The sequence below is a fragment of the Vombatus ursinus genome, unplaced genomic scaffold, assembly GCF_900497805.2.
Source record: "Vombatus ursinus unplaced genomic scaffold, bare-nosed wombat genome assembly UNPS02014874.1, whole genome shotgun sequence".
NCBI classification, from domain to species: Eukaryota; Metazoa; Chordata; class Mammalia; order Diprotodontia; family Vombatidae; genus Vombatus; species Vombatus ursinus.
Window position 1 is genome coordinate 12,560,911 of NW_020954652.1, and position 22,338 is coordinate 12,583,248.

Genomic DNA, 22,338 nt, shown 5'->3' on the forward strand with positions numbered 1-22,338 from the left:
CATCCTGTTTTTGTTCATTTCAGATCCTGGAATATGTGGTGGTGATTATTTTTGCAACAATTTGAACACATCCATCCGGGCTATTTACCAGCTTCCTGACCTGGGCACACATATACACATACATTATTATTAGGGGTCTTTGCCTTATTTTACTCATTTAAGTTTAAATTTTATGAGGGGTCTTCACCAGTCTCACTCATGTCTGTTTCTTCATCTGAGTCCTTTGCAAATCTTAAAGAGCTATATAAATGTTCACCATTATTGGAGCTGTTGTTAACCATCTCTTCTTTAAGTTTTTTTCTTCTCTAGGTTGAAGAAATTTTTTTCCTCACATCATTTGTCACTAAGTCTCTAGATCCCTTCCCTTTCCAACCCCCTTCAGATGCACTCCAGTTTTTCAAAGTCCCTTTTAAAACGCAGCCATCAGAAAAAGACATACTACTCCAGGGATGTTATAACAAAGAGCGAGCACAATTAAACTAGTACCACCTGTGATGTGAACACTTCTCTCATATTTTTCTTGAGTTTTCACAGGCATGGGCTGGGCCACTGCCATTGGACTCAGATGACCCTAGAGAAGTGAGGCTGATGACTGCACAGCCCTGCCTCCCTCAAATCCAATTCACGTGCAAGTCAAGACATCACCCTCCTAATGTCATTGGTCTTCCTTGAGAACAAAGGATGAACCACACAATCATCAAACAGGATGAGATGATGTAGAGGTGAATGAACGCTGCAAGGATGTGATAACTACCCTCATTAACTACAGCTAGGTAGCACAGTGGGTAGAGCACAGGCCCTTGAATCAGGAAATCCTGAGTTCAAATCTAACCTCAGTCACTTATTAGCTGCATGACCCTAAGCAAGTCACTTAATCTCTGTCTGCCACAGGGTCTTCATCTATAAAAATGAGGAATAATAACACCTGCCTTCCAGAGTGGGGGTCAAATGAGATAATATTTTCAAGTGCTTTGTAAATCACTATATAAATATGTGCCACATAAATACTAGCTAGTATCAGTAGTAGTAGTAACAATGAAATCAGATGCAACTGTCAAGAGGATTTTTTAGGGGCTGCTAGGTGGTTACAGTGGGTAGAGCACGGGCCATGGAGTCAGGAGGACCTGAGTTCAAATCTGACCTCAGATACATGATATGTACTAGCTGTGTGACCCTAGACAAGTCACTTAACCCTGATTGCCTCACCAAAAAAAAAAAGGGGGACATTTTCTAATTCTCCCCTCCATATGCTCTGCATTCTAGCCAAACTTGACCACTAGCTATTCATTGATCTATCTCCTCTTGTCCCTTCTGTCTCTATACACAAATAAGAAAAAGGACAGTCCCTGCCCTCAAGGAGCTTACAATAGGAAAATACACTAAAATAAGCTGAAAGGAAGTGGGGGTACCTAAGGATACTGTTTTGGGGAGGGTTGGGAAAAAGAGAGGGGGGCATGATGAAGATGATGATGATGGAGTTGAAACCAAGCAGAGCGGTTGGTAGCAAATGAAAAGGTGGCTGGTGTTTTGAGCCCACCCTCTAACCCAGCTCATTCCCAGCAGAGTGCCTGGTACTAGGCATTGAAATACTTGTTGTGGACAAAACCTCCACTTTTTCAATACAAATGCTATTTATTTAAAAAGACTGACAGTAACTAGCAATGCTAATGAATTTAAACTTGGACATCTATAAATTTGTGAGGATCTGAGAAAGGCTTTAAAGTATAATAGGGCTTCCCATAAAACAAGTCTCAGTTAAAGCTACACCACTTAGATGCCCCTGAACAAATTCCGCCTGCTTATGTTCCTACTTGAATTCTTCTTAATTTTCTTCCAAATGTGAAGAAAAACAAAATTCATTTTTCTAGCACTCTTGATTGTCCATAGGATAGAAGGAATCTTTAAGATTCCGTCTAGACCAGAGGATCTCCTGAGGGAGAAAAAAAATTTAAATGACTATATACAGGACTTTTAGAGGCAACTTCATGTTATAAAACACATTATTATGCCAAACATCTGTTAATGTAATATTTACTGTGAACTAAGTCAGTATAGCTCAGAGAATAGTCTGTAATTCAACTGCTGTTCCCAAGCTAACAGGAAACCATATTTATCATGTTCCTAATAGACATTTTGAAAATGTATTGTCAAAAAGACAATGAATATATCTGTTTTAAATCATACATTTTAGGCATTCAGAAACCATTCTCCAAACTATTTTAACAATCCAAAATCCTTCTATGGGAACTAAGATGCTATGAAGGTAATTTTCTTCTTATGTGTAGTTATTAGTGTGCATACAAAGCTTCTTGGTTATTTATTTAGGATTTGCTAGGGCTCACCAAGTAGTGAGTCTCTGAACTTAAGCAGGCACGTCCTTGAATAAAAGGCAGAGACTGTCACAAGACCGGAAGGAGAGGCCTTTACAGCTAAGAAAGACCCAGGAGATCCTGTATTCTAGGTATCCTGGGTCAACCCCTTCTTTCTGCAGTGCTGTCCCCAAGCATTGGCACAGGCCTTTAGGAATTCACGGAAACTACTTACTAAGGTGTAAAAGGGGCGTGATTGTTACTAACAGAGGGAATGCTAGTAACAATGAAGTCATGAGTGTTTTGAAGAAAATGGAAATATAGTTTTGTTGTTGTTGTTCAGTTGTTCAGTAATGTCTGACTCTTTGTGACCCCATGGACCATAGCACGCCAATAACTGGAATGGTTTGCATTTCCTCCTCCAGTGGATTAAGGAAAATAGAGGGGGCCATCTCTGGTCGCCCTAATCTATACCTTGCCACTGGAGCCAGATGGCTCCGGAGGAGAAAGTGAGGCTGGTGACTTTGCACAGCCCTGCCTCACCTAAATGCAATTCACTTGCAAGTCATAGCATCATCTTCCTGATGTCATGGACCTCTTTGAGAATGAAGGACAAACAACAACAACCAGGCAAACAGAGGTTAAGTGATTTGTCCAATGTCACACAGCTAGTAAGTGTCTGGGGCTAAATTCGAACCCAGGTTTTCCTTACTCCAGGGCCAGTGTTCTGTCCACTGAGCCATCTAGCTGCCCCACTTAGAGTTTTAGTGAGAGGCAATTTTAGTTTCTGGACCTCCCTTAATAAGACTCCTCAGGCAGTCTTCCACCCAACCAACGCTATGCCATTTGTCTATAAGACCAAAGTGCTTTTCTCAGCTATTTATGAAAAAAAAAAAAAGATCTTTCCTATGGCTTACCCTTAGATTATTCTCATTAGTGCTTTTCTATAATGATGTCCTCATGTCTATAACCTAGTAGCAACCATCTCCTAATGAGATCTTTTTGGCATTTTAATAACTAGACATCGTTGAATAGGGTCCAAGAATACACCCCAATAATAAATTCTGCTCTACAGTGAATGATGCCATAACTAGGTCCCAGTGTATAACAACTGGCCTAAGTTTATTTTTAAAAGATAGAAATCTTGTCTAACTTCTCTAACATCCATCTTCAAGGCAACTGGGGACTTCATGGACTGGGAAAGCAATAAAATACAGGACTCTTACTAAAAACTGAAGGAGAATGCTCCCTAATAGACTATTGGAACCTACTTCCACTAGATGAATGAGTCATAGAATGCAAGAACATGTGGGTGCATCATCCTTCAAATAGAAGAATTTTAATTGGATTTGGCAACTACAACATAATCCCCATTCAATATAACCCATCTTTAAACAATGTATTTATTTGCATGCTGCCCCTCCCACCCCCATCCCATTAAAATCTAAGTTCTTCAAAGGCAAAGACTATTTGTGCCTTTGTATCTAGCACAATGCCTGGCATATAGTGAATGCTTAATAAATGTTTGTTGATTGAATGATGGATTAATTTCTATCATACATCAATAACCCAGTAATTCTTCTACTCCATTTAGACTGGTGAAACTTTTACTAGAATTAAGTGTTGTGACCAGTTCTGGGCTTGAGAATTTGAAGGAATATAGGAAATTTGAAGGAGTTTCAAAGAACCACTAAAATTATTAATGGGTTAGAAAATAGGACTTCTGAGGAAAGGTTAAAGGAACAGAAATTATTTATCCTGGAGAAGTCTGGGGGGGTTATGTTAACAGGCTTAAAGTTTATGAAAGGTTATTACGTAAAGAATGGTAACCAGCTGTTTTCCATCTCCTAAGAAGACAAAAAGAAAACAGACCAGAGCTGCAGCATGAAGAATTCAGGGTAGCTATACAAGGAATTTTCTGACAATGTTTGAACTGAACACTGACACTGAGCACCAAGTAAATTCAGGCCAGTATTTTCTATCTTTGTAACTATGATAAAAGTGGGGGGCAGGGTAAGGTATGTGGCTGGAGGTTATCCGTTTATTGACCTATCGGAGAATTGGAAGTAATCTCAGAAGTCATCAAAGTCTAACTCCAACCAGTAAGAAATTCTCTTGGGATGGGAAGCCTTTCCCATTCCAAAGTAGAGTGCCTGACTCCAGGAGAGCCCCCTACAAAAAACATTTTTCAATGTTGCAGACCAACATGCGTCCCTACAACTTGCACGCAGGGCTCCTGGTTCTGTATACCAGGGCCAGGAAAATCAAGGCAAATTTCTACAGTACAAGATAAGACTTAAAATATTTGAACAGTGTAATCATGGCCTCCTGCCAACTCTTCTCTTCTTCAGGATAAATATTCTCAATTCCTTCAACAAATCCCGGTATGGCGGTTCTCCAGTTCCCTCCTTAGTCTGATCACCCTCCACTGGGGGCAGTCTACTCAATGTCCTTCCTAAAAATCTAATACCAAAATTGAACACAAGACTCCTGATGTGCACCAGAGGAGAGCACTATGAGGGGCCATTGTTGAACCTAATGGAAATCCATTAAAGCAGCCTAAAATTGCGTTAGCTTTTTTATTTGTCAAGTCAGACTGTTGGATCATGTTGAATTTCCTGTTTACTAAAACCCCCAAGTCTTTTGTTGTTGTTGTTATATTGTACATTTATTTCCAAATACACTTCTCCTTCCCACACACACTCATGCAGGTCACCTTCCCTGGTGAAAAACAATAACAAAAAAAGTCAGTAAAACAAACAAGACATAGAGAAGAGGGAAGAGAAGAGAATAAGCATTTATGTAGCACCTACTATGTTCGAGGTACTGGACTAAATGCTTTATAAATACTATTTCACTTAAGAGTGAGATAATAGACTATATCTGATGGCATATGCAATATTACACCCCCACTGTCCCCCAACTCTCCAGTGAAAATAGTGGGATGCATTTCCTCAACTGTTCTCCAGGGCAAAACCTGGGCAATGTAATTACATAGAGTCCAGTGTCCTTTTATTACAGTCACCATGTGCAATGTCTGTCTTCCTGGTTCGGCTTACTTCACTCTACAGATGTTTAGGTCTTGTCGTGGTTCTCTTAATTCTTCATAATCATCATTTTTGACAGCCGATATTCACATACCACAATATGGTTAAGCCATTTCCCAACCAACTTCCCAAATTGTACACTTTGTTTCAAGTTCTATGCTACCAAAACAGAAGTACTATAAATATTTATATATATACTGAACTTTCCTTTCTGGCTTTAATCTCCTTGGGTTATAGTCCTAGCAGAGATATAGCTAGGTCAAAGGGTATGGTTGTAGGTTTGGGTTTTTTTTGGCATAATTCCAAATGGTTTCTAAATTGGTTGGGCAAATTCACAGCTCCATTAGGCATATTAATGTACTTGTCTTCCTGTATCACCTTTGCTAATTAGCTGGTTGTCAAGGGAAAAGCAGAGTTGGAAGTTGTTCTTGCTTGCATTTCTCTTGTTGCTGTTAATTTAGAGAAATCTTTTATATGACTATAAATAGTTTGTAATTTTTCACTTGAGAAATATTTATTCATATTCTTTTACCACCGGGGAATGGCTCTTGGTCTTACATATTTCTTTATATATTTATGTATCCTTCTGTAACTTGGTTATCAGAACTTTACTTGGGGTTCATGATACAAAGATTTCTTTGCCCCCAATCAATAGCTGTCTTTCTTATATTAGCTACATTCATTTTACTTATATAGATTTTTTTGATTTGATCAGAGAGCCACCAACTACAATCTTCTTGGTAAGATGGAGAACTTCCAAGTCTTACCATCTGCCCTGCCACTGCCTCCGTAGGTACTCAAGGCCTTACCTTACTTTGCTGCAATGCCTTCCAGACCCCTACCCACTGTCATCTTATTTACCAAATGTACACAGGTTTTGAGCCTTGTCATCTGCCCCAATGCTGGATCCTTACAATTTCCAGGATTTTTCATTCATCCTGAAAGTAAACTGTCTTATTTCCTGTCTCTTCCAATTAGACTACAAGGTCACTGAAAGTTGGACTATCTTGCTTTTGTATCTGTATCTTCAGTGCCTGGCATACTGTTTGGCATTCAGTAAGCTGAAAATAAATGCTTTTTGATTAATTCACTAATTATACCAAAAAGGTCTCTAAAATGCCTTTTAATCCAGCAATACCATCCCTAAGCATATGCCACAAAGAAATTAAAGATAGAAGAGACCCATGTGTACAAAAATATTAATAACAGCTTTTTGGGGGGGGTTGTTTTTAGCAAAGAACTAAAAGTAAATAGATGCCCATTAACTGGGGAACAAGCTGAACAAAGTATAAGTATAATTGGCTATCACTCTGTTGTAGGACAAAACGAAAGAGATGGATTCAAAGAAATCTGGGGAGATTTATATTACCTGATGAAGAATGAAGTAAACAGATTCAGGAGAACAATTTATACATCTAATAATATTGTGAAAGGAAAATAATTTTGATCAGTGCAATGGCTAAACGTAACTCCAGAAAACTGAAAATAATGCATACTTTCCTACTCGTGGCCAGCAAGGAGATGGACTAGAGATGCAGAATGAAAAAGACATTTTAAGACATGACTAATGCATGAATGTTTTCCTTAACTATACATACAAGAGAGGGCTGTTTTAGGGGGAAGGGGAGAATGACAGTGATTAAAAAAAGAAAACTTAATCAAATATTTTAAAAATACACAGAAGAAAGCAGAAGGAAGTTCAGAAGAGAACAAAGACAAGCAGGGCAATGTTGGGACTACATGTTCAGTTTAATAAACACTTAAAACAAAATGTTATACTTGATAGAAAGTCACAGTTTCAAATACTATCTCTTTTTCTTCTTTTATTTTTTTGCATATGGCAATGTCCCTGTTTCTTGATGTTTGTCAAGTTCATAATTTTCAAAAAATGAAAAACAAAACCCTAGCAGTGATGATAATACCACTCGCTTCTTTAACGTCTTCAGTTTCTTGCTCAGAGCTTCAGAGTTTCTACGATGCATTCTGGGCTCCTTTGGGCAGTATCCACTGGCGCCACATTAACCACCAGAGAGGGACAGTGGTTATCAGGTTTCTCTTGACCCAGGAGATTCTCAATCATACCACAGCCACAAGCCCGAGGAAGACAGCCGATTACTCTATTCCTGATGTCAGTTACCTATGTGGCCACAGTTTTATTCAGCAAAGAGACATGAGCCTATTCTATTGAGCTCTTCTTCTGGCAAATGATGGATGCCTTCTCTCCCGATGGAACCTTTAGAAACACGTCATTATTCCTTGGAACACAAGAAGCTCCTTTGCTTATGTTAATGTCTAGCTTTATCCCCTGGGAAGAGTCTCCAGTCTATCTGTTATTTCATTCCAGATAATTCAGTGGTATTTCTTCCTTTCCCGTGTTTCTACCTTTAAAACTCTAGACACTGGTTGGAATTTCTAGGTTCGGTTTTGCTGTTGTTGTTCAGAAGTTTTTCAGCTGTGTCTGACACTGCGTGACTCCATTTGGGGTTTTCTTGGGAAACATACTGAAATGCTTTTGGTATTTCCTTCTCCAGCTCATTTTAGAGATGAAGAAACTGAGACAAACAGGAGTAAGTGACCTGTCCAGGTTCACACAGCAAGGAAGTGTTTGAGGTCAGATGTGAACTCAAGAAGATAAGTCTTCCTGACTTCAGGCCTGGTACTCTTATCTACTCTACCACCCAGCTGCCCTACCTTCCTTAGCATCTTTTATTCTTTGTTTTCCCTTGGAATTGCCCCCACCACCATTCTTTCAAGGAATATTATGTTGAACCAGATAATCTGGAGAACTGAACACATTCCATAAGAACCATGACACTAAAGTCAGAAGACCCAAATTCCAATCTTGCCTCTGATACGTCACCTGTATGACCAGAGGTAAGTCACCTAACTTCTCTGGACCTTAGTTTTCTCATTCATAAAGTGAGCTGATTACTCTAGATCAGGAGTTCTTAACTTGGAATTTGTGAACTTGAAAAAATTTTTATCACTGTATTTCAATATAATTGGTTTCTTTTACAATCCTGTACATTTTATTTGATGCATTTAAAAACACAATTGTGATGAGAGGCCCTTAGGCTTCACCAGGCTGCCCAAGGGACCCAAGACACAAAAAGAGGCTAAGGACCCTGGACCAGATGCTCTTGAAGGTCCTTTCTAGCTGTAAATTTAGAGTCATAGTCAGTTGTTTCAGTATTTCTAAGGTCTTAGAAACACCACCGACTGTAGAAGCCTGATTTCTTTACTTCTGGAGATCACTGTTTTATCATTCACCTTGAGGTTTTTTTGTGTTTGTCATCTCATAACTATGTCCCTTGAGCAAAGCAACCATGTTATCCACAATTTATTCAGAGTTTTCCCTGTTGGTGCTCTGAACACAGTGGATACTCAACAAATGTTATAATAATAAAGACATGTAAGATTAGGCCAGCATTGGCTCAGGGGCATAGTTGCAGGGCAACATGTCTTCCCCCCCAAACCCCACAACCCCATGGGTGAACCTCCACCATGTAGTTAACAGAGTAATGCATAAATAAATAGAGGTTTTAGATACAAACATCAACTTAGCTACTTAGTACCTGTTTGATTTTGGGCAAGTAACTTAACATCTCTGCGCCTCAGTTTTTTTATTTGTAAAATAGATTATATAAACTCTAAGGTAACTTCCAGCTCTAAACCTGTATCCCTCTGCTCTTTCCTTGAGAAAATTAATATTTAAATTGTATATAAGACTCAACTAACCCTGCCTATTGCCATGGATTGAGAAGATACCCTGAAAACAATGTGGGGGGCAGGGAGGTTGCTGAGTCAGACAAGTAGTTCTCAAACTGGGGCCAATGTATTAATTATAATGAATCTAATGGTCCACATATGTACCATGTACTGGTTTTTTTGTTCTGTATTTACCAATCAAGTAGTATGTCACATATGCTCGTGTGTGTGTGTATGTGTGTGTATATCTACATATACACATATATCAAACATACATAGATACCATTGTGATTAATAAACTATAAATTTATTTTAAATGTCACTTGATTCCTAAGTTTCTGTCATTATACATTTTTCAATCAATGGACTGAATATTAATTTCTATTACAAGGAGGTCCATGAAATGTGTTGACATAAAAAAAGCTCCTGATTGTGAAAAATCTGGCATAGAACCATAATTAGGGTAGGGCAACTGAGGCTTTTAAGAAGAGCACTGACATGGGAAATGAAGTCCACTTCCTGGGTATATACGCTCTGAAAGCATCCACTGCATTGGAGACCAGTAGGGGTTGGGTACAAGGTCAGAAGACAAGGGAATGGATCAGAGGAAAGTGAGAGAAGAGAGTCAGCAAAGCTTATACTTCCTGTGAAATCCCTCTGTACCACACCTGCCCTACCCCCAAAAAATATCTGGATTTAAATGAAAAAATGAAGTAATTCCTAGTTAACTATTCTGATGCTGGAAACCATGGGAACTAGATGACTCCTAAAAATCTTTCCAGGAAATGTGATGTAATAGAAAGGATGCCAGATCTGAAGTCAGAGGATCTGGGCTTAAACCCAAGCTCAATTCTTACCAAGAATGTGACATCAGATAAATCACTTAACTTCCATAAGCCTCAGTTTCCCCATCTGTAAAATGAAAGAATTGGGCCAGTTGATTTCCAAAGATTTCTTCCAGTTCTAAAATCTAATATGCTGTCACAGTAAAATGTTTCCTCTCAATAGAATGCAAGTTCCTTTAAGTCTCAACTAAAATTCCACCTTCTACAGAAAGCCTTCCCCAACCTGTCTTAATTCCAGAGCCTTCCCTCTGTTAAGTATCTCCTATTTATCCTGTAGATAGCTTGCTTTGCATATATTTGTTTGTATGTCATCTCCCCCATTAGATTGTAAGCTCCTTGAGCACAGGGTCTCTTTTGCCTCTCTTTGTGTCCCACCTTTTAGCACTACCTGGCACATAGTAGGCCCTTAATAAATGCTGACTGATTGCTGAGGATAGGGGGCTATTTTTCATTATTTTCTTTGTTTAGACTGCATACATCTAGAGCTGGAAGCATCTTCAAGACAATCTAGTCTAAGCCCCTCATTTCACAGATGAGGAAATCGAGGCCCGGGGAGGTTTAAATAACTTACCCCAGGTTACACACCTACTGTCTGATATGGGATCGAAAGATTGAAACCTAGGTTATCTGATTCCTGAGTCCATGTTCTTTCCACTGTTACAAATGCCTGACACCTAGTGAGCATTAAGTCAGTTCTTTTTTAATTCAGTTGCATGCTAGGAGAGTAATTTCTTAAACCACTGGGGAACTGGGATTCGAACCTCCAACCTACAGTAGAGATGGAATTCTTTCCATTACGTCACACTTCCCTTCCACTAGGCAGCGCGGCTCACCTGAATTTTCCCCAGCTTCCTCCAGGGGGTGCTCCTCCCAGCGCGCAGGCGCGGCTTCTGCAAGGAGTCCGCGCGATCTCAGAGCTTCCATTACCTGGTCGGGGGACCCCTCCACGAAACGCTCCCACAAGGACCCCGTGTAAAACTCCACCGTGTGGGCGTTGGCGATGGGGATGGCTTTGCGGACAAACCGCAGCAGCCCCCGCAGCTTGCCGCGCAGCACGTCCAGGTCCCCGGACTCCGAGAGCGCACCGGCGGCCGCCATGACACTCTTCCTCCCGGGCTGCAGGTGGCGCCCAGGCGGCCGCGGGGCTCAGCTCGGCGGGGGCGAAGCACAGGCCTAACGAGTGGCGCGCCGAGCCTCCGACAGGGCTCGCGATCGATCGCCTCTTCCTGATGACGCACTTGGCTCCGCGACGCCCGCTGGGCCCGGAGCAGAAGGGATATGGCCCCGGCTAAGCGCGCTGACGCGGTGCGGGCCGGAGGGGCCCAGGCGCCGGGCGGGCCGGCCGGACGCCTCGGATTCAAGAAGCGGCAGCAGCAGCAGCGGACATGGCGGGCGAACTCGCGGCATGTTTTCTCCGGCAGCGTCCACGAAGGTGAGTACCATACGCGGCCTTTGAGGGGCCGGACCCTGGCCCTGGTCACGACGGGATAATTCACAACGCCCCTGACCCCCCGCTGGCTGTGGGACGCAGGGCCTGGTGCACGTTGTCCAGTCGTTTCAGTCGTCACCGACTCTCCGTGCCCCCATGTGGGGTTTTCTTGGCAAAGATACTGGAGTGATTTGTCATTCCTTTCTCTAGCCCGTTTTACAGATGAGGAAACTGAGTCAGGGTTAAGCGATTTGCCAAGGGTCACACAACTACTAAGTGTCTGAGATTGGATTTGAACTCAGGTCCTTCTGACTCCAGGCCCTATGCTCGCGCGCTATGGCGTCACCTAGCTGCGCCTCTGGGACATAGTAGGCGCTTAATAAATGCTTCTTTGCTTATTAATCCTTAACCTCTCTGTATCCTCAGGCATCTCTCACTAAGAAAAGAAGATGCGGAGAAGGCTCTGAACTGCTTTAGTGGAGGGAGTCTCCTCTTTGGGGAGTTCCCTGTAGCAGTGAAACAACAGTCCACATCCCTAGAAGAGGATATCTGTAAATACTTAGTGCAGTATCTTGTACATAGTAGGTGCTTTAAAAAATGCTCTTCTTTGCCTTCCTGTCCCAATGAGGTAATATTTGCAAAGGGATTAGTACAGTGCGAGGCACGTAGTAGGGCTAGATAAATGTTTATAATCTTCCATTATGAAATCTCCTCTTATCTAACACCCAAACATCACAGGTATCGTATGAATTGGAAGGGAACTCACCTAAAAAATGAGAGGAATGAAAGCCAGGCTTAAGAGTCAGCAAGACCTGAGTTCAAGATCCATCTACCTCTTGACACCTTCTGGCTTTGTGACCCTGAACAAGCTATTAACTTCCTTGTGTTGTGCATTTCAAACTGGTGGGTCACAGCACTCCTGAGAGAAACCAAATTAAAGTGGTAATTGGGCTTAGGAAGACCTGAGTTCAAATTCAGCCTCCAGCACTTAGGAGTTTTGTGAGGATAGGCAAGTCACTTAACCTCTTTTTGCCCCAGTTTCCTCATCTGTAAAATGAGGATAATAATAGCAGCCACTTCCAAGGGTTGTTGTGAGGATCAAATGAGATAATAATTGTAAAGCCCTTAGCACAATGCCTGGAACATAGTGAGTGCTATATAAATGTTAGCTAGTATTATTATAAAATATTTGACAAAAGTAAAAATATAGTAGAGCATAGAAAATGTTAATATTTGGTTTTCTACGTCAATATATGGCCTGCAGGGATCCTTATGTGTGGTTTAGTGGCCCATTTTATTTGAGTTTGACATCTTTGGTATAGAGGAAGCATGAGGATAAGCTTTTTTTTTTTCCCCAAACTATATCCAAAGGCCTTAATGTTATCTAAAAGTGCTATATACCAGCTCCAGTGAAGTTAGTCCAGGAAAGCTAAAGGAGTACATTGCCCTGAGGGGAACCAGGCTGTGAAATCCACCCTTTAGATTCTACAGGGTCAGCTAGGTGGTGCAAGTGATAAAGCATTGGGCTTAGATTCAGGAAGATCTAGTTAAAATCCTGCCTCAGATGCTTAGGAGCCATGTGACTCCAGGTCACTCAACCTCTGCCTTCCTTAGTTCCCTCAATTATAAAATGGGGATAATAATAGCACCTACTTTACAGTGTTATTGTAAGGATGAAATGAAACAATTACACTATGGGAGTCCAGCTGAGAAAAGAGAAGGCAAGGTCAGCAGTTTTTAGCTTAAATCTGTATGCATCCTCGGAGTCCTAAGCTCACTGAAATGAAATAATTTTTTCCACTGGTATTTGCTGGCTGAAATTTACCTCACCAGGCACTGAGCCTGGTTTTGTGGAAGTAGAGGTTGGTGCTGACAAACAAAAACAGTTTTACTGTGGAATCAAGCTTTTCGAAGTGGCAAATACCATAAAGGCTATCATTTTACGCATACACCTGAAGAAACTTAGATACAAGTTAAATATCTTGAGCACAGTCACATTGGGAGTAGGAGAAGAGTTGGGATTCAAAGCCAGGTTCTCTGACTCCAAATCCAGTCATTTTCCCACTCCCCCATGCTTGCTTCTGTGCCCCAGCTGTAGAATGGGGAAAGAATTATCTGTAGAACCTGCTTCCTAGAGTTATTGGGAGGAAAATACTTGATGAATTTTAAAGAACCATACAAATATGGGCTCTTTTTATCATACATGATTGTCTTTGGGAATGTCATCAGCTCTCGATAAGGTCATGCATCAAATTTGAAGCCATTTTCAAATATTTGATAAAACTTTTGAAGAGATTCAGTAGGATGATTTTTTTTCCTTTCAGTTTTAAACACTTGTGATGGAGGTAGTGTGGCTAGTAGACAGAACCACCAAAATCTTAGCTCCTGGGTGAGCTTGGGAAAGTCAGTCTTTCAGGGCCGCAGTTTCTTTTTTAAAATGAGGGAGTTGCTGGTCTGTAAATTTTCTTAGTTCCAAATCCTGTCATCCTAATATCCAAAGACTCAGTTAAGGTCTCTGGATGCAAAAAAGATTCTCTAATACAGTAAAATAATGTAAATATTAAGCATTGTCTCATTTCCTTTCTTCCTTAATTTCCCTAGGTGCATATGAATACACGGTCATGCTGGCCTAATTACTCCTTTCTGTAACAAATAAGAGAACAAGTATCCAGCTGCTTAAAGAGCATGACATCCTTGCTGTTGTTCCTTATCTAAAGTTGAAACTATGTAATGTTTGTACTTTGTGATAATGATTAGTTATGAAAGTTATGTTTAATTGATAATTTTTAATGTGATTTAAATATTAGATTCATGGATGACTAATATCTCTTTTTCCCTTTGTTTACATTAATTTGTTGCTCTTATTCTCTTTGATGTAGGACAAGGATTTGCATTTCAGAGGAAACAAAAGATTCAGCAAGAGTACAAGAAATTGCTGAGGAAAGAAAAAAAGGCACAAATTTCACCAGAGTCTCAGTTTACAGAAAGATATCCAGAGCATTTAAAACATCTGTATTTAGCTGAAGAAGAAATGCTCAGGAGACAGCGTAAAAAAGAAAAACAACCTTTGCCAGAAGAAGAATGTAGCACGACAGTGAAGTATGTTTTTTCTCTCTCTTGTTTAAATACTGGAAATTAAACCCATGCTTTGTTGGCTATTTTGATAGAGAAATATTGTGAAAATTTATGAAGGAATTACATTTCTCTAACTGGGTTTTTAAAACCAAATGAAAATGTAGTTGTAGCATATTTGAATGAGTTAGAATATAAGATGGCTTAAAGGAAAGAGCATTGGACAGGAAATAAAAATACTTAGATTCAGGTCTTAACCACTAATGATATACTCTGATGACCTGGGAAAGTCTTATTAACTGTTCTGAGGCTCAGATTCTTCATCTGTAAAATGATAAATAAAATAAGGCTAAATCTCTAAGGTTCCTTACAGATTAAAATTCCATGACTCTAAATTTCATGTTACAAATGAAAAGAATAGTGCAAAGAATTGCACAACTTCATTTTTGAGATTTTTCATTTTTCTCATCTACCTGTAACTACTAACGTTTTTTAAAAAATTGAGACAGACCATAGCTCTTCGCTGACCGTAAAACTGCTACCTGGTGAAAAGTGCTAAGGCATAGAGAAATGTGAAGTAAGTGAGAAAAACATTCTTTAAAAGGTACTACAGGTGGATTTGACTATAAAGTATAATGTGATGAGAACCTTAAAAGAGGTAAGCTTGTTACTTGATGTTAGAAATGGGAGAAGTCATTTCTAGCTAGCTAAATAAGTAATATCATTCAGGTGGTAGCATTCAAATTGGACCCTGAAGGTTGCTCAGCATTTCAGCAAGTAGGATAAATGGTGATGAGGGGAGAAAGGAAAAGCATTTCAGATGAAGGGAACAGCCGTGTGTTTGGCTGGAGTGTAGACCTAAGTGACTAGTTGGTAGACTGCAAGATCAAAATAAGTCAGTTGTATGATATGGCCACCAGAGAAACTAATGTGATTCAGGGCTTCATTAAAATAGGGGTAGCTTCCAAAAATGTTGTGATGGCACTGCTGTTCTCTTCCTTGGAGATGCCACATCTGGAGAATGGTGTTCCGTTCTGAACAGCACATTTTAGGAAAGACTGATACGCAGTAGTGTAAAGAGGAGGATAACCATTACGATGAGGCGTCAGGTTCATGCCAAGAATCAGGTGGAGGAATTCTGTTTATCCTGGGGAAGAGAAGACTAAACAGAGAAATGATAGTTCTCCTCTAATAGTTGAAGGGCTAGGATGTGGAAAGTGAATTAGACTTGATCTGTTCAGCCTTAGAAGGCAGATATAGGAGTAGTGGGTGGAAGGTGCAAAGAGGAAGATGTAAGCTTTTTGTAAGGAAAAACTTCCTTGAGCTATTCAGAAATAGAATGAACTGCTTTAGAAAGTAGTGGATTATCCTTCCTTAGATATCTTCAAGCAAAGACTGAATGGCCCCTTGTTGGGAATGTAGGGGAAATTCTTTTGGTTACTGTTTGGACTAGATGGCCTCTGAGATGAAGGAATATTGCCAGATAGAAAAGATAGATTGGAACCAGATTTAAGAGGGTCTTGAACACCAAGATTTGCTCTGTGGTTAAAGTAGAAGTCATCAATTGAGAACTCGTGGTCATTTGGAGAAAGGGCTGGTCTGATTTTTACCTTTACTTAAGGAAACAAAGAATTAGAGAGAACAGGTTAATGGGTTAAAAAAAAAAACAACAACAGTATTGGGGAGGAGTGGATTTCAAAAACATCTGTTATCAGTTATTACCTACTTTGTGCCCAGAACTTCACTAGGCACTAGTGAAGGGATGACTGACAGCATCCTGACCTCTAGGAACTCATGAGTCCAGTTAAGGAGACAAGACTAGCACACATAAGTAATTTACAGAGTACTAAACAAGAACTAAGTGGTTTTATACAAACTACAAGTAGTAGAGGAAACCAAGAAAGGAATGAGTTGGTGTAGTCATGGAAGGGTTAAAATGACTGGAGTTTTTAATGTCCTAAGTTCTATAAAGTACATCTGATTGGTCCTCCTGCCACTGGCACCAATATTGTCCTCCATTGTATCATTTGTTTTTTAAGGCTGCTCAAAGTTTATGAGTTTCTGTTGAGTACAAACAAGTTACTGAGGCTGCTGGAAAGCATAGTCGATTCAGATAGTAAAAAAACAAACAGTAACAGTGTGGTTTCTTTTACTCATTTTTTGGCTTTGCCTTTGTTTTCCTTTAAAAAAAAAAACCACACACACAACACAACTACTTCTACACTTATATCTATTCTAAGGGAATAAGTGGAAGAGGAAGGGGAGGGAGGAGGGGGTTAAGGGGGAAATGGGCACTGATGCCTAGCACGCTTCAGAAGTGGAGGGTGCTGCTGCTCGTGCAGAAGGCCAAGTGCTGGTGTGGCTGGGCTCGCTGACATGCCCATGAGCAGCCTGGGAAGTTCCTGAGGGCTCTGGGGATTACAATACAATTGTCAGGAATGGATGACTCGACTTCCCGAAGAAGCAGCTTGCTGACCAGTGGCCTGGGTCTGCTTTGGGAAGACCAGAAAGGTGGGAGATCAGTACTCAGGAGTTCCATAGGAGCTGTTGCTGGAAGTGGAACCCAGACACCTTCGGTAGTAGTGAACTGCTGGGCAGGATTGCTGGTGTGTTGGCTTGTTCTTCTTGTGATGATGTAAACCCTAGTAGTGGCTCCTGAGCAGCCCCTGTCAGGCAGTGGGCTGCGGCAGACGATCAGGGTGACCTGGCTCGGGGGAAGGGGCTGCTCGGCCAGGTAGCCCATTTGTGAAGGAGATCATGGGAGGATACTCCACAGCCATGAAAATGCGAGTTCTTTGGGTTTTCTGTATCATTCTTAAAAAGGCATCCTTAGTAACACTTCTTGCATCTATGGTCCATGATATGCAAACCCTTCTTGAACTTATTTATAATTTTTAGCCTGTAATATCTCTTCATGTCACACCTTGACACATTTACTACCTATTGTGTAGTGTTTTCTTCTGATGTCAAGCTTCTAGAACTGTCCCTAATTTTTTTTGACCTTAATAACTTTTTTTTTACATTTGTTTTTTACAGCCCTATTATCACTCCAAAAAGAAATAAGAAAAAAACATCGAACCAAAAGGCAAAAGAAGAGTATGAACGGGTACAAGCTAAGCGTGCTGCTAAGAAACAGGTAAAACTTACTTTTTTAATAAAACAAGTACTTTCTTTCTCTTAACATCCTGTATCATATTGTGTAACTAAATATTTTCACAGAGTTAAATTATGAACTTGGCCTTTCATTCAAGGTGTTATTTTTATCTCCATAACTGTTTACAATGCATTACAACTATCTGCATTGTAACAAATTAAAGGAATAAAAACCTCATAACTTGTTAGTTGCTTTGAGCTCTAAATCTGATCCATTAATTTAGAGAACTCTAAGATTAACTCTTAGGACTAATGAGAAACCAATTTGACCGCTAAGAAAAATATAGTCTTTCCTGCAGTCATTTTTGCTGTACATTGAGGCAATGTTATGAGATGGGGGATATGAGGATGTTTAAAATAATTGTTTATTTTAGTTTTGGCTTTTCAAGAAGAGTTTATTTCTAACTTAGCAAGAAGGGGGCATAAACTAAACTAGTGTTAGAGTATTAAAAACTAAAAGCACAAAAGTATGATTTTATTAATACCACAGGAGTTGCTGGTATCATGCCACCTCAAAAAGTATTAGAACCTCTGTCAGGGCAGTTTTAAATTTGACAGTGAATGATGTTACCAGAGATAATTTGCTCTGCAACCTAACTCCTCTAAGCCTCACTTTCTTCATCTAAAATGAGGTTATGGAAAAAATGTTCTTTAACATCTCCTCATTTATAGCATTCCATAATTTTGTTTTATTTCATTTTGTAACCTATGAGCCTTTTAAACTTTTTGTCATCATGCCAGTGAGGAACAATAATTTAGACATTTAAAAATTTAGATGGTTGACTGCGGTGAAACAGTATTTCTCTATGGAGCTATTGCAACTTATATAATTGGTTACATTGTGCTTTTTTCTAATCATATGATATTAACCATATTCTGAAATAGGATACCAGATGAATTAAATTGATGTTCCACTATAAAAAATTTTATATTCCTTTTCCATTTCACTTATCTGGAACTAGAAGCTTTCCTATTAATAAATGTTGACCTATTTATTTGGAATTCAGTGTTTCAAAATGGTAATGTGAAAGTTGTTAGCATTACAGTGATAAAAGCTGGACTATTAAAAGTTTCAATGAAGAATCCAAATTGATTACAAACATACTAAGTTTCTTTTGCGTTTGTGGACAGTCCACAGATATAAAATGTTCTCCATGTGTGTACATTGGTGGTGTTATCTACAAACTAGGACAAATTAAGTCTTACCCCATGTAAGACTTTATTTTGCATAATATACAACCTTGGTGTATTTATGATAATTGTGAAAGTAGAAATAATGAAAAATAGAAATAGATTTTTTTTCCCTAAGAAGATAATTGTATTAGAGTTAAGGCCGCAAGAAAAAATATTATGATCCATTCTATTTTAAAATCTCAGTATAATGTGATTTTTTTTTATAATTTTGCTTTTTAATAGGATGACATTACACATAAACATGAGCTATATTTAAAGAATTTGTATCTATGTCCAACTGTGAAAGTTATTAAGTAACCCTCATAGATACATTGGGTATTGATCAACAACTATGAATCAAAGGTATTTATTAAAGCCCTTACTATGTACTAAGTGCTAAGCCTGGAGATACTAGTAAAGATGATGAGACAGCCGGTGCTATCCAGGAGCTTACACACTGATTGGGGAAGATAATACATAACAGAAAGTCCGGCTACAGGGTGAATGAAAAGGCCTCCAAGTCATAAGGAGGTAGTTAGGGGATAGCAAGGCCTCCAGGGCTAAGTCAGGTGACAGTGCCAGAGTCCTGAAGGGCATAGAGGAGAGGTAGATGGGAAGGCCTGGTTATCCACCAACTCACTCAAAGGAAAAGAGAATTGATGAGCCACATCTCATCCAAGCAAAGATAGCAGTCAAGCTCCTAGGATGGGCTTTTGGGCAGCCAGCAGCCTAGGGAGAGGGCCTCATCTTTAAAATTCAGGAAATCAGAATAAATAAAATGGACATTAAGAAATGCTTAAAAGACAAATTTATGACTCGCTTTTCATAAGTCTTCAAGTAACAGAACTTAGTCCAGGGTTTCAATGTGGGTAGATTCCCTCTGCTTCACATAGGTTGCAGTCTCTTTGCGACTTCATAAATAGTCTTTGAGTGTTTCTGCAACCAAAAAATTCATCACATTTCAGTCAACTTAGTGATAGGCTAGGCTGGACGTATAGTCTGCCACTGAAAGCTTTTCCAGCTTAGTGTGATTTGGTGCAGTTTGTGTTCCTTTGGCTCAGCCTTTGAGACCCCAGGGTCAATTCAGGGCTATTTAGACCAGTTCTAATAAATGGAGGATTTTGTGTACTGGATAGGATGATTAAATGAGCTCTAAGGTTCTTGCCAATGGAATCTCAGTCTGTTCTTTGAGGATTGTAATATAGAGAGCATAGCAATTAAGAAATAATGATAACTCACAAACATTATTTTGCATACATTATCTCATGTTACATATGCTGAAACTGAGGCTCAAAGTACAAGGTCACACTGGTACCAAGAGACACTTGAGACTTTTAACCTTAGCCTTTTGATAATAAAATCCAGTATTCTTTCCACTAAACAACACTGGCCTGGAAGAAATGAGATATCCTGGAATTGAGATAAAGCATCTCATCTTCTAAAATATCTAAATTCATTCACAAATAGAGGGGTCAATTACTTTTGAAAAATGTTGGGGTTCACTGGCTAGATTTTGTAAAGACCAAGCCTTAAACACTCTGGATCTCAAGGACTAGACAATAGGTACCTGCCCCAGCATCACTTAATGGTTATTTTGTGGACCCTACTCTTGAATAGTAACTGTTTTCTCTTTTGGCAAGCAACCCTGAGGGTGTTCCCCTCCCAATTTGATTTTTTTTTTTAATTAAAGGGGCCATCCTTTAAAGAGGCCTATTCAGTGAATGGGCTAGCAAAGTGAGAACTTGAAAAGACCTTAGCCTAAAAGGTCTCCCATTGTCCTGAGCCTTATCTGGCCACTGGATCCAAATGGCTCTGGAGGAGAAAGTGAGGCTGGTGACCTTGCACAGACAGCCCTCCCTCACTCAAATCAAAGTCAATTACAAGTCATGTCATCATCTCCCTGACGTCATGGTCCTCTTTGAGAACGAAGGACAAACCACGTCATTTTACTGTATTATTACTCAGTATTTCAATCATGAAATCTGATTTCTAAAAGACAACTAAAATATAAATCATATCCTCAGAGAGAAATGTTAAGGTCTTTTTATGGTAGTTCTTAAAACATTCCAAACTCTTCACATACATGCTATTAATAATTAAGACATTTGTTAATTTCAGGAGTTTGAGAAGAGAAAGCAAGAAAGAGAAGCAGCGCAGCAGCGCTACAAAAAAAAGAAAATGGAAGCATATAAAGTGCTGAGCAAAAGGACTAGAAAAGGCCAACCAGATCTGAACTTACAAATGGAGCATCTTCTAAGGAAAATACAGGAGAAAACATAAAATGTATTGTGTCCTTTGATGCGCATTAAAATATATTTTATATTGTCTATGGATTCTTTTGAATCAGTTAATATACTTCTTTGTTATTTGCAATTTTGTGCTCTTTGTGTAACAACAGACCAATTCAAGCACATTGGAAGTGTTTTTATTTTTGCAGAGAACATTTTAAAAATGCTATAATTTTTTTATTGCTTGATGGTTACTTCTTAAAGAAGATTGATCTACTGAATTAAAACATTCTGTTGAAATGAATGGCTTAAGCTATATTTTTGCCCAATTGAGGACTTTAATAGACATAACTACATTATTCTTATTAAAAAGCAGCTTTTGGGTATTTAAATCTTAATAAAATGTTTAGGCAGCTAAAGTTCTGTTCTTTCTGGTGTTAAAAACTTGTTTTGGGAGTTTTTTTAATAATAACATCTGTTTGAACTTAACAATATTTGCAAAAAAAAAAGTTTATCATCAGCAGTATTTCTATTGATTTTTCCCCCTCTTCTATTGAAAGCTTTCATCCAGAACTTATAAATATTAGTGGGTTGTTATTTTTTTTTTCCCATCTATAGTAATGTTTACTAATGCTGATGCTGTATTAGGTCTGGAACCAGCTGTAAAAATGTTGCATTTTATATACTTGCCATCATCCACAGTAGCCTTTGAAATAGTTTTTGCATCCCACGTACCCTTCTTCTACTATAAAAAAAGCATTCAAACAGTATTCTTAAATTTTATTTTCCTTTTTCCCATAATTAAATAGGCAGAAGCTGAATTGGACAAAAACTAACTTAAAATTTCTAAGTAGGGTAAGTAGGAAATAGAATGTAATAATTACTATTATAAGTGATAATTTAAGTTTAAAAAAAAATCAGTCACAACAGAAGCTGTAGTTGGCATCTTCTAGTTTTTTATACATTGATGATTCTAGTTAAAAACTAATAGGTGATAAATCCTGCTCTTGTGGAAACTTCTTCACACTCATCAAATTCTTTTATAAACAAAAACACCCTCCTTTCTCTTCCTTCCCTTCATACTACTGTGCATTCTCTTGTACAGGCCCCTACAGCCTTCCCTCAGGCACTTTTGGATAGCTTTTTTTTTTTTTAGAAGTTGCTAGGATACTGATCACTTCACTGCCACAATACTCCAGAGAAAATTTGTTGCTTAGTTTGCAAAGATTCTACATGGTTATATTCTTTAGAAAATGTTTTCTTTTTAAAAGATTAGTTTATAATTGAAATTAAATTGAAAATTATTTTACTCTATATTTAATATTCCCCCCAAAATTATTCTACAGTAACTATGTGTCCGTAGTGCAAATGAAT

General features: G+C 39.1%; 2 protein-coding genes across 4 annotated transcripts in view; one reads left to right on the top strand and one right to left on the bottom strand.

The window, feature by feature from the left end:
- METTL25 (methyltransferase like 25) overlaps nt 1–11,007 on the bottom strand; it is a 152,603-nt gene extending 141,596 nt beyond the window's left edge. For 2 of the 3 annotated variants that reach the window (XM_027842515.1, XM_027842516.1), the window contains exon 1: nt 10,743–10,933. In XM_027842515.1, the coding sequence (XP_027698316.1) occupies nt 10,743–10,833 (91 nt within the window). In that variant the 5' untranslated portion in view covers nt 10,834–10,933. Of the gene's footprint in view, nt 1–10,742 lie in introns of all 3 variants that reach the window. The other variant, XM_027842514.1, reaches the window with a different exon arrangement.
- A 180-nt stretch (nt 11,008–11,187) lies between these two features.
- CCDC59 (coiled-coil domain containing 59) lies at nt 11,188–21,268 on the top strand. The gene is made up of 4 exons (XM_027842521.1): nt 11,188–11,341; nt 14,218–14,437; nt 17,447–17,546; nt 20,855–21,268. Exons 1-4 carry the CDS (start codon nt 11,188–11,190, stop codon nt 21,014–21,016), a joined length of 636 nt encoding a protein of 211 aa, XP_027698322.1. The 3' UTR covers nt 21,017–21,268.
- Nucleotides 21,269–22,338: the final 1,070 nt, after the last annotated feature.